This window comes from Coenobita brevimanus, chromosome 87 (assembly GCF_032717465.1).
Source record: "Coenobita brevimanus isolate Jiangsu-jjx chromosome 87, ASM3271746v2, whole genome shotgun sequence".
In the NCBI taxonomy this organism is placed as follows: Eukaryota; Metazoa; Arthropoda; class Malacostraca; order Decapoda; family Coenobitidae; genus Coenobita; species Coenobita brevimanus.
This window is the reverse complement of record NC_137040.1, coordinates 24,583,713-24,602,278: the sequence shown is the minus strand read 5'-3', so window position 1 is coordinate 24,602,278 and position 18,566 is coordinate 24,583,713. Positions and strand designations below refer to the sequence as shown.

The following is an 18,566-nucleotide window of genomic DNA, read 5'->3' as shown; positions in this document are numbered from 1 at the left end:
CTTCTTAGTGTGACTGGTAAAATATATGGCAGAATACTCATTGATAGGGTTAGACATATGACAAAGGAGCTAGTTGGAGAAGAACAAGGGGGATTTAAGAATGGAAAAGGGTGTGTAGATCAGATATTTGTTCGAAGATGTTTAGTGGAGAAGTATCTAGAGAAGGGAAAGAAAGTGTTTGCTGCCTTCATGGACTTGGAGAAAGCTTATGACAGAATAGACAGGCAAGGTATGTGGAAGGTATTAAGGGTATATGGAGTGAAGGGGAAATTGTTGAGTGCTGTGAAGAGTATGAACAAAGGAGCTAGGGCTACGGTGCGAGCAGATGGTGAGCTGAGTGAGTTCTTTGATCTCAATGTGGGACTGAAACAGGTTTGTGTGATGTCTCCATGGCTGTTTAATATATACATGGATGGGGTTGTACAGGAGGTGCAAGGTAGGGCAGTGGATGTGGGGGTGGCTCTAATGAATGAGGGTGAGATTTGGAAGATTCCAGTGTTGCTGTTTGCTGATGATACAGTATTGTTGAGTGAAGATGAATGGGAGTTGCAAGGTTTGGTGAATGAATTTGGGACACTGTGTAGGAGGAAGCTGAAAGTTAATGTAAACAAAAGTAAAGTTATGGTGTTTGAGAGGAATGAAGTCAGAATGTACAGTGAGGTTGGATGGTGAGGATATGGAGAATGTGAGTGCATTCAACTGCTTGGGTTGTGTGATGAGTAAGGATGGAACTTTGGGGATGAAGTGCGTGAAAGGGTACAGCAGGGAAGGAAGGTTGTTGGTTCACTGAAAGCAGTGATGAGAAATAGGGAGGTGAGTATGGAAGTTAGAAGTCACTGCATGATAGTATTGTGATCCCTACCCTGACGTATGGAAGTGAGGCATGGACCTTGCAAGACGGGAACAAGTCAAGAGTAAGAGCAGTGGAAATGAGTACTTGAGAGGAGCATGTGGAGTGACATGGAGGGACAGGTTGACGAATGAAGAAGTGAAGGAACGTTGTGGGGTGGATGTGGATGTGGTTGAGAAGATTAGGAGAAATACACTGAGATGGTTTGGACATGTGGAGAGAATGGAGAATGAAAGACTGACTAAGAGGGTGTATGTAGGTGAGGTGAAGGGAGGGAGAGGGAGGGGTAGACCGAGGATGAGATGGAGGGATGGAGTTGAGAGGTATATGAGGGAGGGGGGAGGGTAGTCAAATGTTGAGTGATAGAGCGACTTGGAGGCGTTTTGTCTGCAGCCACCTTTTGCGGGATTAGGACGTCAGGCTATAGATAGATAAATAGGTTTGGCCCTATGGAGAAGATGGAGAGCAAGAGACTGACGAGGAGTGTGTATGTGAGTGAGGTGAAGAGGGGGGGGCCAGAGAGGGGGAGGCCGAGGATGAGATGGAGGGATGGAGTCGAAATGTACACGAGAGAGGGGTGTATGAGCTGGGAGCAGGGCAGTGAAACGGTGGGGGACAGTGTGACATGGAGGCGATTTGTTTGTGGCCACCCCTTCCAGGATTAAGGCATCTGGCCACAGATAGATAGACATACTGTATAGTCCTTCTAAAATATCGAGATCATTTAGGTGTTGTCCCTCACAGGAATTCCCCTACCCGCAACGTTGCCGAACTTTGTACTGGGCAAATTATTAGATTAGAGACAAAGCTCAAGGGACAACCCTCACTCCCAGCTCACTACCTCTCTCTCTCTCTCTCTGCATATAAAATCTACATTTTATGTAGATTTATTTCTATAAAAAGTATACAGTATATGGTTTCATGAATTATTAGAATTTGAGGAAAAGCCTCCTGACTGTCTGTCTGTCTCTGTCTCTCTCTCTGTATACAAAATCAACATTTTATGGAGAATTATTTCTATAAAAAGTCTATATGGTTTTATAAAAAGTCTATACGAGTAGCAGGGGTAGGAGCTGCCATCTCTGATGGCGGTCAGAGAGGAAGGGACCTGCAGATTGACACCTGACCCACCTACAAGCGTGACAACGTTGGAAAGCAACATTGCCAAGCGTTGAGGTATTTATAAAAAGTCATTGTTATTATTAAAAACAATAGACATTTCTTACATTATATAGCCTTATTCGAGAATTATATATATACAGTATATAATATATAGATAGATGGATAGATAGATAGATAGATACAGTATATATATATATATACTGTATATATATATATATATATATATATATATATATATATATATATATATATATATATATATATATATATACCGTAAATAAATTTCATTTAAAAGCAGTAAATAGCTGACATGAGACAGAGAGGTGTGTGTTGGTGCAGATTCGGCAGCGCCGCGGGTGGGTGAATTCCCATGAGGGACAATGCCCAAACGATCTCAATATTTTAGAATGACTATAGTTAAATTATGGCTGTCGGAATCCAGCTTGATGAGTTGTATTTATGGATTTTTGTGCTTTGTGGGTGTGTCTGTGCCTTAATACCTGTGAAAAACATGGGATGACTGCAATTACTGTACTTCACTGATACATACCCCAAAACAATGAATTGATAGTGTAGATCTCCATCATTCCCACTTTTGCCCGCTCCAGAGGACTAAGCTGAAATATTGAGAGAGTCACATAATAAACACTGCACTACTAAAATAAACACAATATATCATTACCAGCACAACCAACAGCGCTGTCAAAAGACAATTAAAAATTGCATATCTTTGTTATGGTACGGTACCTGAACTCATGTTCACTTGTTTTCAACAGTCAATTTCTGTTAACTCTGCTGTCAAGCAAGCCTAATCTAGTACGTGGTGAATGAACAGTATTAAATCATCAACGTCATTATCACTATCCTAACCCTCAATCATACTAATGAATGTCGCAAATAAGCTATAACATCAAGAGATGGAGAGAACAGAAGTGGGAGAGCTTTCAACATATTGCCTCACAAAATGGGCCACACAATCTATGACATTAATCAAACCTTCAAAAGCCTGGCGTATCATTCACTCACTTAATCAGGTCAAATGCCACAGAAGCACATAGCCTCTATCACCCCCTGACTTCAATCACAAGGTTGCTCTGTCCAAGCCTCCAAGCAGCAATGCATCTCATCCCAAATAACTCCTGACAAAAATGACTCACTTTCTCCAGCCATGAGTTTTGTGGCTTCCCTCATGGTCTCTTTGAATCCAAGTTGTCTTTGACAGGGTCAACCTCAGGGAGACACGCCATGTGACCATATAGGTGATGCTGGTGTTCTCCAATTAGGCAGGTTATACATCTTACCTCAGACTCCTACAAATAACTGGTCATTACACACTCCATCCTACTGCCAACACCCAGTGAAAATATGAAGGTACTTTGTACTGCAGGAATTGCTTTACCACTCCAAAGCATTATTCAGTGTCCACGTGACACAGCCAGAAAATATATAAAACAGGGAGCACCAGCATCCTGAAGATATGACTTTTTGTCCTACACAAATATCATGTCATCACCTGACTTACCATTGTTATGGACCTCACTGCCATGATATGTGAATCTCTCCAACACCTCTATGTTCTCAGTACAAGTTTGAATAGACTGTGCTGCTTCATTAAACAAGTCATCAGATGCCTAAATCATGGTCTTGGCCTAGGAGACTTTTCATCCTTGTGGTTTCACCACTCCTTAAAGTGCCTTATGAGCACTCTGTTAGGATACTGCATCTGCAGCAAAGTCAAGGATGGTAACTATAAAACTGCCCATTGATACACCACAGTGACTCCAACACACAGCAAGACCCAGCACTAAATCCATACATACACTGAGAAGTGAGGGGGCGAGTCACGTACCTATCTTACTCAGAACTTACTGGAAAGATATCAGATGTTCCCCTCTACACTGGAGAGCACTTTCAGTGTCTGAGTAGTGGTCTGTTACAAAGTAGATAATCCCCAAGGAGTCCTCACAGTGTCACAGGAGTACCCATACTGCCCAGGGATTTACTAAATGAAATGCCTTCTTCAGTCCAACAAACTGTAGACTGCAAGCAGTCTCTCCTGAAGCTAACATTGGTGTTTCACAAGAACTTGAAAAGCTAGGATATGATCAGCAGTAGACTTCTTGGGTGTGAATAAGATTGTTCAGGCCCCTGAAACTTCAGCAAATGGCCCTGAATTCACATCAAAAGTACATGAGGAAGAGCCTTGCATGGCACATTCTGCAATGTAATGCCATGATAAGTACTGCAGTCACATCGATCTCCTTTTCTCTTTCCAGACATGAATGATCAAATCCCCTGTCCTGGCAGAAGAAAAGATATCAGTACATCAAACAGCTTTCAAGACTGCATATAATCTCTGGATCATGGCCTCACCCAGACATTTGATCGGTTCCACAAAGATGCAACAAACACCAACCACCCTACCACTTTTCAACCCGGTCAATGCCTTCCTGATTTCAATTAGAGAAGGCACAACATTGTCAACAGGTGGGACAGCAGCCAGCAGTTGCACTCACTGGAAACTCTCCACTGAGGGACTCTGCCATATTAAACTGCTCAAAGTACTTAGCCCAACAAATCCTACATTCACTCATCTCTGACATGAGCTGTCATTTTGCTGTTCAACTGAGTTAACCTGGGAGATGTAATTGATGAGAAGCTTCTTCAGGGCTCAATAAGCAAATCAAAGGTCAACTACATGCAAGAGACTTTCTACCTCCTCTGTGATGTCCCTAGAATACCTCTCCCTCTCACTTCTCAGCAAAACTTCCCTGACAAATGCTGCTCCCAAACCTCAGCCAGTATGGCATCACAACTTTTCAGCTGTGGTTGGTGTTCCTGGTATGATGTACTTCCTCTCAGACTTTGGGCAATACTATCAGAGTAATAAACTTACAGGTATCCCATTATTTAATAGGATCCTCAAAATCTCTGAATACCTCAAACTGATTTGAGGCTGCCACTGCATATTCACAAACACACTCCTCATTCCTGCATTCCTCAAGATAGAAATGTTTAGGTGGCATCTTGGATTTCTCTCAGATCTGACTTGCATCCTGAAAGCAGCAACAACTAGTCTTGTGTTCAAAAGCAAAGAGATCTGCACTCCTTAAAACCTGCAGTTCTGAAAGCTTCTCCAACAAGTACAGTACTTGTACTTACAAGGATAAAGTCAATCTCCTTATCCCCCCCCCCTCTGCTATTGGAATGCCAAGTCCTGAGGTGAAAATCTTGTTGCTTGAGGTAGCATCCAGCAATTTTCAACCCATGGAATTTTGTAAAATCCAGAAGGAAAGAAAAGCTATTTCTGGTTAAAGAGCAACGGGGACAAACACTTTCCTCAATGTCTTTCCTGTCAGGGCCAGTAGCAATGCTCCACAATGGTCAGGTTTGGTACAGAACGCTTCTTTCATCTCAAGATCAATCATCTCAGTCAGCACATGCTACACTGCAATAAGAGAGATGAAGCTTATACCTCACCAATATAATACACTCATCAATCCAAGCAACCCTCTCAACAAATGAGACAATACACGTAGAAACTGCCACAGCAGCACCAACAAAGTGGGTCCCACTGTTGGTCAGGTAACTATCGTGGCTGATCTCAACATGGCAAGGCTGCCTCACCTCAGAAACTGCAGCTATGCTGACCTTCAGTCACCCAAATGCTCGTGACAATAAAGGTTTAGAATGTTTCAAGCCCCCACCTGAAATGCCCTCTGAAGGTTAAACACGCAAGCAAAACTACACAATATGTGTCCTCTGCACTATCATGATGTCAATTAACCCCTACACCGCAGGCATGTTTACCAATGTTTTGCGTGTGCCGCGGGGTTGTTCGGGCTCCGACAGACTCTCAAAAAATATTTGCCAAAAATCAGTTATTAGTCCTAGAATATTAAAATTACATATGCTTATGGCACATACCTTCAGCTTTCTCCTGGAATGTTTGTTGAGCCTTCGTCGGTTACCGTAGGACTTGTGGAGACCTCTGAAGTTGGGTAACAAAGTCTCCACTTTACACTTCCCGACAACGCGTAATATGATTACCACAGCCAGATATTAACACTATAAACACTACTCTATGATTTTCAAGTAGTTTGGGATCCATATTCCAAAAAAAAAAAACACTGTGAAAGCAATGAAATTTACGAGCGCGTCTGACCATCTCACTTCCGCTAGTTCGCTCTTGGTACTCTGTCATTTATTATTCATAAAACCCCTCACACTTTATATTTCTAATACTATATAACACTTATATATATCTACAGTCTTTATCCATAAGTTTCCTTCAGTAGTATTAGTTTATTGTCACTGTAGGGATTCAATTTCTTTCAGTAAAATACGTAGCATTCACTTTCTTGTCCTGTATACTAGCATTGAGAGTGAATGTCACTTTCACCTTCACTCTCATAACTCATAGTATTCAGACATGCTAGAGTGAAACTTTCACTTTCATTACTCCTAGGGTATATACTCGTATTCTTATAATACTACTCATTTACATTTCTATTTATGTTCTCTATTTTATTTACGTTATTTACATTTCTATTTTATTTACACTGTGTTATGCATTGTCACTTGAAGTAACTTATAAAACTATTTTCCACTGTTCACGTATATTTACATTTATTACTTTCACTTGCTGTTCACACATTATTTACACATTATTTACAATTCCACTTGCACTGTTTTACTCAACAGAAAGATCGTAGTCACTCTTTTATCAATTGTCAGCCCTTTACCTCTTTCCACACGAGGTTTAGTAGGGGGTAAAGGTCACAGGGCCCTTTGCATGGGGGTGAAAAGTCCCTGAAGCTAGCAAGAGCGAACAGACGTACCTTCACTTCGGAAGATGAGAGTGAACTGATAAGGGTGGGCCGGGGTGGTGGCCTACCTAGGGAAATTCATTACTTCCAACATTAGCCTCTTGACACAGCTAATTTATAGCAGTGAAATGATTGGCAGGAAATCTAGACAATACATTATAAATTAGGTAGTTCCAGGTGAATGTAAATATCACTTAGGCTTCTCCCTTCCCTCCTTATATGTATATTTATTACGAAAATAGATTATACGGAATATTTCAAGGGGAAATAAACAGCGAAAATTAGCGAACGAGTGCACGTGAGGTGTTGTCAGGTGATAATTAGCCAATTCCAGGTGTATGGCACTCTCACTTACCTTATTTCTTTCTTGTATAAATTATTTGGTATAAGAACAGGGCATAGGGCTTATTTCAATGGATGAAATCAGTGAAAAATTCCAGGGAAGATTTACTTAGCGTAGCACGGCCGGGCAGGCGAGAGGAGAGGGTAATGGAGGGGGGGTAGGGATGGGAGTCAAGAAGGGGGAGAAATGGCTAATTTGTCAACAATGGATGGGAGTACAGATGAGATTAGGAGTGCTGACTAGTGTTGGACATTGGCAGTACTGATAGATGATACAAGCCCCCACATGGAAGCCTGGGTGAATTCAAAATAACACAGAATCACAAAAGCGACGCCCCGCGGTATGATCCCTTGCTCCCAAGCGTCACGAAAGTGACGCCCCGCGGTTAAGGGGTTAAAGCAGAAGGGGGGTTAGGGGACCCCATATTATATCCGGCCACTACTGGCGTCTAAACCTTTAAAAGATGCGTGTCCGCATATGCTGTCCGACGGTACTAGAGCCTAAAGACAGGTGTCCACATATGCAGTCACCCCCCACTCCAACCCCACTCCCTCCACCCCCCTACCATCACACTCACACACCACCCCTCATCCCCTCCACCCCCACCCCCATCCCCCCACCCCCAACCACCCATGCCCTCTACCACCCTTCCACAACCCCCACCATCCCCAAAACCACCCTTCACCCCCAACCCCCTCCTACCCCCAACCCCCTCCCACCCCCTACTCCTCTCCTTACTCCTCCAACCCCCATCCCCCACACCCCCAACACCCCACCCCCAAGACCACCCCTACCTTCCACCCATACCTCACCCCCCAAACCCCCCTGCCCAACCCCCCACCTGCAAGACCACCTGCATCTTCAACCCATACCTCACCCCCCAACCCCCAAGACCACCCCCACCCTCCACCCATATCCCATCCCCTTCCAGCACCCAGGTCTCTCATACTGCCACCCCCACCCTACCCTACCCCAACCTCCACCCCAAAACCCCCAACCACCCCCCCTCACCACCCCACAACCCCCCCACAAACCTCCCACCATATTGCACCTGCCGATTATGCCTGTCCTCAGCTACCGTATGTCAAAACATTCTGATGCTCGTCTTTTAGGGGTTAATAGGATTTTTTCAACAGCTGGTGCCATCCTGACAAGGCCCCAAACCGGCCAGGACAAAGTGTTGCTACACCAGCAGGGAAAAAACATGAGAGAGAGAGAGAGAGAGAGAGAGAGAGAGAGACAGACAGACAGACAGACAGAGACAGAGAGAGACCTAGGGTAGGGTCAGCCCAAACCACCTGACTCTCACACATTTCCTTCTCATACTCAGGGCAGTAGCACCTTTTATGGGGATGGGGTGCTGGCCATTCCCTAACCTCCCATGCCAATGGAGAAATCTATCACAGGTTTATGGACAAGGACATAGAATCCCTGACATCAGGCATGGCTATCTAAGTGGACTGCTAACCATGGCTAACAAGCTCCACCTACTCTACTAGATGGCTGGAGGCAAAAGCTTCATAAAAGAACTCACTCTCTGACAGATCTTGTTTTTCATAATGATGGGTGTGTAGTCTCCTTCCTCACTGCCCTTTGACAGATTTTGTTTTCCATCATGGTGGGTGTTTCATCACTCTCCTCACTGCCCTCTGACAGATCTGTTTCTCATCATGGTGGGTGTCTAATCACTCTCCTCACTGCCCTTTGAAAGATCTTATTTTTCATCATGGTGGATGTCTAGTCACCATTCTCACTGTCCTTTGAAAGATCTTATTTTTCATCAAGATGGGTGTCTAGTCACCCTCCTCACTGTCATTTGACAGATCTTATTTTTCATCATGGTGGGTGTCTAGTCACCCTCTTAACTGTCCTTTGAAAGATCTTGTTTTTCATCATGGTGGGTGTCTAGTCACCCTCCTCATTACCCTTTGACAGACCTTGTTTTTCATCACAGTGGGTGTCTAGCAGAGTTGGAAAAAACCAGGGTAAAAAAAAAAACTTTGGGGGGTTTTATTTGGCTTTATTATTATTCCTCACATTTATATGTACATCAGTTAAAATATGCAATTACAAGGTAATTTAAAACTAAATAAAAGGTTTGGAGTGTTACCTAGAGAAGAGATACTTGTTTAGACATGTTGATACAAATTGGTCCAGTTGGACCAAGCCTTTGATAACTTGTACTATACATGTTAATACAGGGAAATGGACAGGTGAGGCTTGACTTCGGCTGACTCAGTATTCAGTGTCTCGGTCTCCGTTTTTCCTTGGTAGTGAAAGGACCATAGCAACAAAATGCCTGCTGGTTGTGGGAGAAAAATGGCAACTGAGTGGGATGAAGTTGATGTTTTAGAAAATAACAAACCGAAAGCAGCCCCCAAATACTGCAACTAAATAACAAGTGCTAAAATAGAAAGAGTGAGAACACACATCCAAAAGTGTTCCAAGAGGAAAGCTCATTAGAGGGAAAAGGCAGATAACCAAGGCAGTTAGAAATAAATAATTACAATACTGTATCTGGAGCAACATTTGTATATTTTTAAGATAATTTTGTATTGTCTGCATGTACAAATATGACTGCAGAGAGAGTGGGTGTACCAGTATGTATGTTCCCAGGGTCCTATGTTCCCCAGTTTTAAATCCTAACTACCCGAACCTATCCTAACCTAACCTAACGTAGCGTAACCTAACCTTACAAACAGGACATTTTATGCAAAAATTAAGTGTAAAAAAAAAAGGGGGGGGGGCATTTTTGGGGGATGGGGGGGGATGTTAATGCCAACCCTGGTGTCTAGTCCTCCTACTCTCTGCCCTTTGACAGACCTTGTTTCTCATCATGGTGGATGTCTAGTCACCCCCCTTACTAGGTAGAACCAATGGTCTTGTTGGTATAGCTGCCAACAATCTGACCACGAAATACGTTGTACTGGATTACGTGGTACCAGTAGCAGATCAATGTTTGATCTGAAACTGCTCCACAATCCACACATATAATTCTGTACATCTGTTCTTTAACAGGCTTCACAAATACCTGTGGGATAGTAATTCCACTGACTATCATATCAAGTTAAAAGTAGGGTGCAACCTTTGTTATGTGCAACTCCATACATACTTCATCCACAGTATGTCTTCAGTCATTCTACAAGTTATTATTATTTTACTTGTAAACATACAGATTAATATACTTATTGTACTGCTTAGTTATGTGTAGGATAAATGAAGGGGAAGATGAACCACAGACCTCACCCACCCGCATAGTCCTGAGTCCAGGCATGGGACCAAGGACTCATAACCCACCAGCCATGGCCAGTGGCAGTGGCCTCGGAGCACTCAACCAGGACAACTACAGGGACATCCTCCAAGCGCGCCTTATCATTGTAACTGCACTGCCATTATGCACCCACTGATAAGACAACCTCCTGAGACACTACTCCTAGGTTCGGGCCCTTCTCTATTGGCCAGAAGTGGCAGCCTAGCAACTGCAATGCTCTGTACCCTCTAGCAGGGATCCGAGCCCTATCCCATCCTGATCTAAAATTGTGCTGGTGGAGCCCATGCCATGCATCCCCTCAAGTCCACCACCAGGTAGTGGGGGCAAGTTTTCTGGCTGCATGCTCTTGCTAGTGTCATTTCCTGTGATGCTGTGGGGTATATTGTGTAGCATGTTAAGTTCCTGTAGAGTGGTGCATAAGACAGTTAGAGAAATGTGTTTGGGAGAGTATGCTGGCTCACTTTCTGTGTTAGTGTCACTGATAAAGGTCAGCAAATGGGGATGGTCAGGGTATCCTGATGGCTAGTGAAACAGGAGCACCAGCTCACCCTATCACCAGCATTCCCATCCTCCTTGGGAGTACTGCCCTGATCAGGTGGTGCTACGGCCTACTTCCTGCCATCTCATCCTCATCACAACACCTATACATTGAAGTCTCTACACTGAAGAGTTGAAAGGAAGGATGGGACTTGAAGGTATTGGTGCTGTAATGAGAGGGGTATATTGAGATGGTTTGGACACACTGAGAGGAAGGGCGATGATATCTGGATGTGGAGGGTGAGAAGTGTGAATGTCTGGGATAGGGCTACAAAAGGCAGACCCCAAAAGACCTGAGATGAGGTCATAAAGCATGACCTCAGGGATAAGGGACTAAACAGGGAGGCTACCAGAGAACAAGCAGCATGGACAGGCATCATTAGATGACCAATGCCAATGAATATGAGCATACTGGAACATTTATAAATGATACAGTATAATATGACTGCAATAAACATGAAGTCCTATACCATATATGCTCAGGAGTTAAGAGCTTTCTTTATCAACTTTACTCCTATAAACAAGCAATCCTATATTTTGATATCATAAATGTATTTACCACATACTGCTCAGTTGATGGGTGTCAGTTCAATCTACAGTAAGGCACAATATACAGTATTTTATTCCTTCTTAAGAACCAATGATTTTACGTTAAAGTAAAGGAGAAAAGAAGGCTTTTCCGGGAATGAAAGAAGGGTGGTAGCAAAGAGGAACATTTGGCTGCCAAGTGTAGGGCTAGAAGAGAGGTATACAGGGCAAAGTCTGAGTCACAGAGACAATTACTTGATAACCTAAATCATGGGGAAAGGAAAAATATATTTAGGGTGGCAGGTCAGGTAAAGAGGGATAATCGGGATATCATAGGTGAGCAGTGTCTGAAGAATGATGAAGGAAGGGTAGTGGTGAACAGTGAGGATATTAAAGATGCATGGAGAGAGCATTATAACCAGTTGTTGAATGAGGAGTTTGACTGGGACAGGGAAGGTTTGGAGCCAGCAGATCCAGTGTCTGGCCCCTGGCCTTTGATTGATACTGCTACTGTGAGTGAGGCAATAGGCAGGATGAGGGTGGGGAAGGCAGCAGGTGTGTCTGGGTTGACTGCCGAAATGTTGAAGGCCTCAGGCGATATAGGGGTGAGTTTAGTCACTGACCTGATAAATAGGATTATTTATGAGTGTGTTGTCCCAGATGATTGGCTGAAGAGTGTAATTGTAAATGTGTATAAAGGGAAAGGTGATGCCCTGGAAAGAGGAGATTATAGAGGTATAAAGCTTTTAGATCAGATAATGAAGGTAATGGAGAGAGTTTTAGAAGGTATGATTAGAGAAAGAGTGAATATTGATGAGATGCAGTTCGGGTTCATGCCAGGTAGGGGGACCACTGATGCCATATTCATTATTCGCCAGCTTCAGGAAAAATATATTGGTAGGAGAAGGGATCTTTATTTTGTTTTTGTTGATTTGGAAAAGGCCTTTGACAGAGTCCCTAGAGAGGTGGTGAAGTGGACAATGAGAAAGCTTGGCTTGGAGGAGTGGCTGGTTAGGGTGGTTATGGCCATGTATGTGGGTGCTCACACCCAGGTGAGAGTGAATGGAGATTTGAGTGATGAGTTCTCCGTGAATGCTGGTGTGCATCAGGGGTCAGTCTTGAGTCCCATGTTGTTTATCATGGTCCTTGAAGCCCTTTCACGTGACTTTAGAAACGGACTCCCGTGGGAGTTGTTGTATGCTGATGATTTGGTGTTGATTGCAGAGAATGAAAGGGAGGCGGAGGAAAGGTTTAGGAAGTGGAGAGATGGTATGGGGCAAAAGGGTTTAAGGGTAAATGCAGATAAAACAAAAGTGATGATATCTAGGGTTGGTGGCGGTACTGTCAAAGACGAGGGAGAGTGGCCATGTGCAGTTTGCCACAAAGGCGTGGGAAGTAATTCCATCTTGTGCGGTGTGTGTGATAAATGGGTGCATAAGAGATGTAGTGGTATCAGAGGTAGACTGTCAGATAATGCTGATTTTATGTGTACGGCGTGCCGGGGTGAGCAGGTGGAGATTGTCAGACGTGAAAGGATTGAACTTGCTGGTGAATCTCTTGAGTGTGTGGAAGAGTTTTGTTATTTGGGAGACATGTTGTGTGCTGGAGGTGGGGCTGGAGCTAGCTCCATGGCTAGGGTGAGAAGTGGTTGGAAAAAGTTCAGGGAGCTCTTGTCTCTCCTGACATCGAGAGGGCTCTCCCTACGTGCTAAGGGGTCTTTGTATGCAGCATGTGTTAGGAGTGTCATGCTGTATGGCAGTGAGACCTGGGCAGTGAAGGAGGAAGATATTCGCCAGCTCAGACGTACAGAAATGACAATGATTAGGTGGATGTGCAGTGCGTCCCTGCGTCCAAGGCCTGGAGGGGCTGGGTTTACAATGGAAGAGTTGAGAGGTAGGATGGGACTGGAGTGTATTGGTGTTGTGATGAGGAGAGGTAGATTGAGGTGGTTTGGACATGTGGAGAGGATGGGGGATGATAATTGGGTGAGGAAGGTGAGAAGTGTTAATATTGGGGGTGGGGTTACGAGGGGTAGACCGAGAAAGACATGGGACGAGGTCATTAAGTGTGACCTTAGGGTTAAGGGACTGAACAGGGAGGCTGCAATGGATCGTGCAGCGTGGAAAGCCGCCATTAGGTGACCAAGGTCGACACATGCAAGCATGTTGGAGCCTTTAAAAACGAAAACGAAAACATGAACAGATTGACAGGAACAAAGGGATTGATTTTGCTGGAGAGTCTCTTGAGTGTGTGGAGGAGTTTTGTTATTTGGGTGAACATGTTATGTGCTGGAAGTGGGGTTGGAGCTAGTTTTGTGGCTAGGATATGGAGTGGTCAGAGGAAGTTCAGGGAACTGTTGCCTGTCTGAACACTAAGTGGGCTCACCCTCTGTGCTAAGGGATCCTTGTATGCAGCATGTGTTAGGAGTGTAATAATGTATGGTAGCAAGACCTGGGCAGTAAAGAAACAGGATATTTGAAGGCTCAAATGTACAGATATGACAACAATTAGATGGAGGTGTAGTGTGTTCGTGAATGCAAGGCCTGGGGGGGGCTAGGACTGTAAGTGTAGAGTTGAGAGGAAGGATGAGACTTGAATGTACTGTTGTGATAAGGAGGTGTAGATTGAAATGGTTTGGGCATTTTGAGAAGATGGAGGCTGAAAATTGGGAATAGCAGGTGACACACATGAATGCTGAGGGCAGACTGAGAGAGGCTGATCAAAAAAGACCAGGGATGAAATCACAGTGTGTGACCTCAGGGATAAATGACTGAACAAGAATGCTGCCAGAGATTGAGCAGATGGGAAAGCAGTAATTAGGTGAAGAAAGGCTGATGCATACAAGCATGTTGAAGCCTTTATAATGATTAGATAATTATGTACAGACTCCATAAATGAAACTGATTCCAGAGGGCATAATGTAAACAAAAATCATACTCCACGAAATACTCCAAGCATAACTGCAGCTTAATACTTGGTCATGTTGCCCATGGCCTCAATGACAAACTGAAGGCATTTGGGCATGCTGTTTGCTTAATTTTGGAAGTATTCTACATCCATCTCCTTGACATACAGGTTGTGAATCTCATCAACAAGGTGAGGCAATGCTGAGGTGTTGCATGCTGTATGCTTGTCCCTCATATAAATCACTGCGTTTTCGATGGGATGCAAAACTAGAGAGTTACAAAGCCAATCCAGCACTTCAGTGTCATGATCTGCGAGGAATTTCATAACCTTTTTTGCCTTGTGACATGGGGCAGAGTTCTGCATAAAATGTGTGCAACCATGAACATCATAAAATTGCAGATGGTTGTCCAGTACCTGCATATACCAGATACTGATTAGTATTCATCATCATGTTCTTAGGAAGAATGTACAGGCTCCCCCTGCCCACTTTCCCGCTATAACAACCCCACATCATTATGATATCACTGTGTTTGACAGTCTTCTGTGTGTAGTGGGGGTCGCAGCAGCTGACGTTGCAAGACCTCCTTACCCACCCAACACAAGTACAAAAACATACGAAGGTGTTCTCATACGAGAACATCATCTTCCTCCAATCTTTGAATTTTCTTGTAAAGTCAAGCCATTTTTGGTGCATTTGTTTGATCAGAAGTGGTTTCTTGGCTGGCATGCATGACAACAGGTTCAGGTCCTTCTACAGTGTTGCATGATGCAGACAGAGACATGCTGTAGGAGTGTTGGATGATTAACTTGTGAATTGCACTGTCAAAATACTAAGAGTTTTAAACATCTCACACCTTAGGAGATTGTCTGCAGCCTTCGCTGTCTTCTGTTACTGTCTTGGATAAGGTTTTCTTACCAGGAGAACATTTGGTGAGAAGCCATGGGCACTGGCTGCTACTCTCCTCACCAACTGATCTGACTGTCGAGTTTGTTGGTTCTTTTATTTGGTAGGAACTTTCTGTTTCCTGGCAGGAAAAACACATGCACATACGCAAGTATGCGTGCATGCATGCATGCATGCACACACACACACACACACACACACACACACACACACTTAAATAATAATCAAGTTGTGTATGCAAGTGTTTGTCTGTGCATTTCTTCATTTCTTACACAAGAACGGTAATAGATATCAACTTAACTCTTTTTGCATTATGTCAGTATAAGTCCAGGGAGTGTCAAAAAAAAAAGAAGGGGAGGGGAGGGGGCAATCATGAGTGATGGGGTGGCACGAAATTATTGGAAATCAACATGTGAAAATACGCGAATATAATTTTTGCAACTTTTTGTTAGAATTGGTTATGGTGGGTTCAGTAACAGTATGGAAACAAACATAATGGTATTTGCAACAATTCTGTGAGGGAGGGGCTATTAAGTAGTCCTGCAAATTTTTGTGGGTAATCTATCTATCTATCTATCTATCTATACTGCCATATGCCATAATCTCATAAGAGGTGGACACAAACAAATCGCCTCCATGTCACTGCCCTGCTCCCAGCTCACACCCCCCTCTCTCATATACCTCTCCACTCCATCCCTCCATCCCATCCTTGGCGTCCCCCTCCCTCTTGCCCCCTCCACCTCACTCACATACTCTCCTTGTTAGTCTCTCACTCTCCATCCTCTCCACATGAGCAAAGCACCTCAATGAATTTCTCCTAATGCTTTCTACCACATCTACATCCACACCACAATGCTCCTTCACTTTCTCATTTGTCGGTCTGTCTCTCCATGTAACTCCACATGCTCTTCTCAAATAACTCTTTACCACTGCTCTCACTCGACTTGTGTCCTTCCAACAAGGTCAATGCTTCACTTTCATATGTTGAAGTTGGTATCAGAATACCGTCAAGCAGCAACTTCTTTACTTCCATGCTCATTTCCGTTTCTTATCACGGCTTTCAATGAACCAGCAACCTTTCTTTCTTGTTGTACCCTTTCAAGCACTTCACCCTCCAAACTTCCACCCTTACTCATCACACTACCTATGTAGTTAAATGTACTCATATTCACACTACTTAAGTACTTAAATGCACTCACATCTTCCATTTCCTCATCAGCCAGCTTCATTGTACATTCAGTGAGCAGGCAAGCACTAGTAGACGTAGGCTATATTTCCAGTACTGGAGCAACAGCAGAAAGAAACTGAAAAATTCAAGCCTAAGAACCGGCAGTAAAAACAAAACATTGGTGAAACGCTAGAAGAGTTCCCTGTTCTTGAAATCTGCACTAATTTACTGAATAATACAAAATAACAAACTTATCAAAGATACAGGTATATAAAATTGTGGAAATCTGTAATCAACATAACCAACTGTAGAACCTTACCAGTTTTATATGCAAACCAAGCCTAATAGAACCTTACAAAACCATAAAATCAACATGCTTCCACATTTGCCTTACTGATACTTTGGCAGGTGGGCAGCTATTCCTTTCCTTATTTCCTACTGAAATTATTCTTCCACAGGTTACTTGTTATGCTTCATTGATTACCATACATAAAGAGCAGTTTTTTAAATTTACCTGTCAAATAGGCTATATACATAAAGACTTGTTTATACCACACATACTGTCACCATGGTGATGTACTCACCAAAAGCATAACTGGGCACCTGTGCCTTTTCTAAGCTATTTCCTACTGAAAATATTCTTTCATAGGTCACTTGTTATGCTTCACTGATTACCATACATAAATGGTTTTAACATTTAGCTGTGAAATATATTCTCTACATAAAGACTTGGTTATATCACACAAACTGTCACCTCAAAGAAGTTCCCACCACCACCAAATGAATATATACCGTAATTTGCTGCCAAACTCCAAATGTACATCATACCCATGGCAAAATTTCAAATTTTCTATCAATATGTTCAGTTTGGATAATTTCAGCTGATTACATCAGGATAGGTTAGGTTTAGTTAGGATAAGTCTGGTTATAATAAATCAGATTAGGTTTAGTAAGCTAGGGTTTAAATTGGGAATTGTTCTGACAGGTATTCAGGCTGATAATCCTATTTGGTTAAAATTAGGGGAGGGTATGAGTGGGGAAAAGCCGCTCAGTTAGGATAAGCTGGGCTAGGCCAGTGGTAAGTGGTGGCAACCACCATCCACTCACATGATGTAGTGCTGTCTACGTCTCCTGTCACCTTCATCATTCTTTTTCTGACTCTGCCCTCCTTTCTTCCTATTTAAGAAGAATATGAGAGTATGTGAAGAGAGGATTATTGCAGTAGGCCAGTGCAGCTCCTCAAGAATAACTAAACTACAGTAGTCCCTCATTTCTCTGGATGCTCAGTATCCAGATGTGTTCTTTATCCGGATGCTGGACCTTGGCTCTGTTAAACTATAATCCTAATTTATAAACTATTATCCAGATGTAAAAGTCCCTGAGAACTTCGGCTGGCCAGCCGACATGTTCAAACATTTGGTATAGTGGCTGCTGGGCTCAAGCCGTGAGCAGGAAGTAGTCAATAACCCACAACCAGAGCTAAAATGTCCGTCCGCCCCTGTACTGAATGGTCAAAGCCATGCAGTCGTCCGATCACTCCCAGTGAACCTCCAGTACCCGAGTAATACGACTGTAACCCGCAAGTGGTGTCAAAACATCTGTATGCATCCCCACTGATTGTCCAATATCATGCAGCCACCAGGCAAAGTCTTTCCCAACCACCACCACCATCGAACACAGACCACAAGCCACAAGTACATGTTCAGTGACAGTGGCCATCCGCCTCTCTACCGAACATCAAAAGTCCCCTGGTCACTGTGAGTTGTATTTCTGCATGACCACTTGGCGTCTAACAGACCACAAGCCACGAGTAAAAGTAAGGTAAAAGCGCAAGCTCACCTGTTGACAGAAGAGGGAGAATCCTGCCCACAGCCTTGCTTCTCCCCCCTTCCCATCCCTCCTCCATACCCTCCCGGTTCCCCCCCTCACTCCCTCTGTCCCTACCCTCCTTTGTGGTGATAACACTGACTCATGAGTTTCCACCTTTTTTTGTGGTTTATTCGACTGCTATTGATCATGTTGAAATTCCGCAAAATCCACAAGAAAGCTCATGAAATTCTGCATCTAGAAATATGCTTAACTCTTGGAAGGTGCTGCCAAATTTTGC

General features: G+C 43.5%; 1 protein-coding gene across 1 annotated transcript in view; it reads right to left on the bottom strand.

The window, feature by feature from the left end:
- LOC145410948 (nuclear nucleic acid-binding protein C1D-like) overlaps window positions 1–18,566 on the bottom strand; it is a 41,397-nt gene that overhangs the window by 19,018 nt on the left and 3,813 nt on the right. The window contains exon 2 of the mRNA XM_080281004.1: window positions 2,523–2,589. Within this exon, the coding sequence (XP_080137130.1) occupies window positions 2,523–2,589 (67 nt within the window). The remainder of the gene's footprint in view (window positions 1–2,522; window positions 2,590–18,566) is intronic.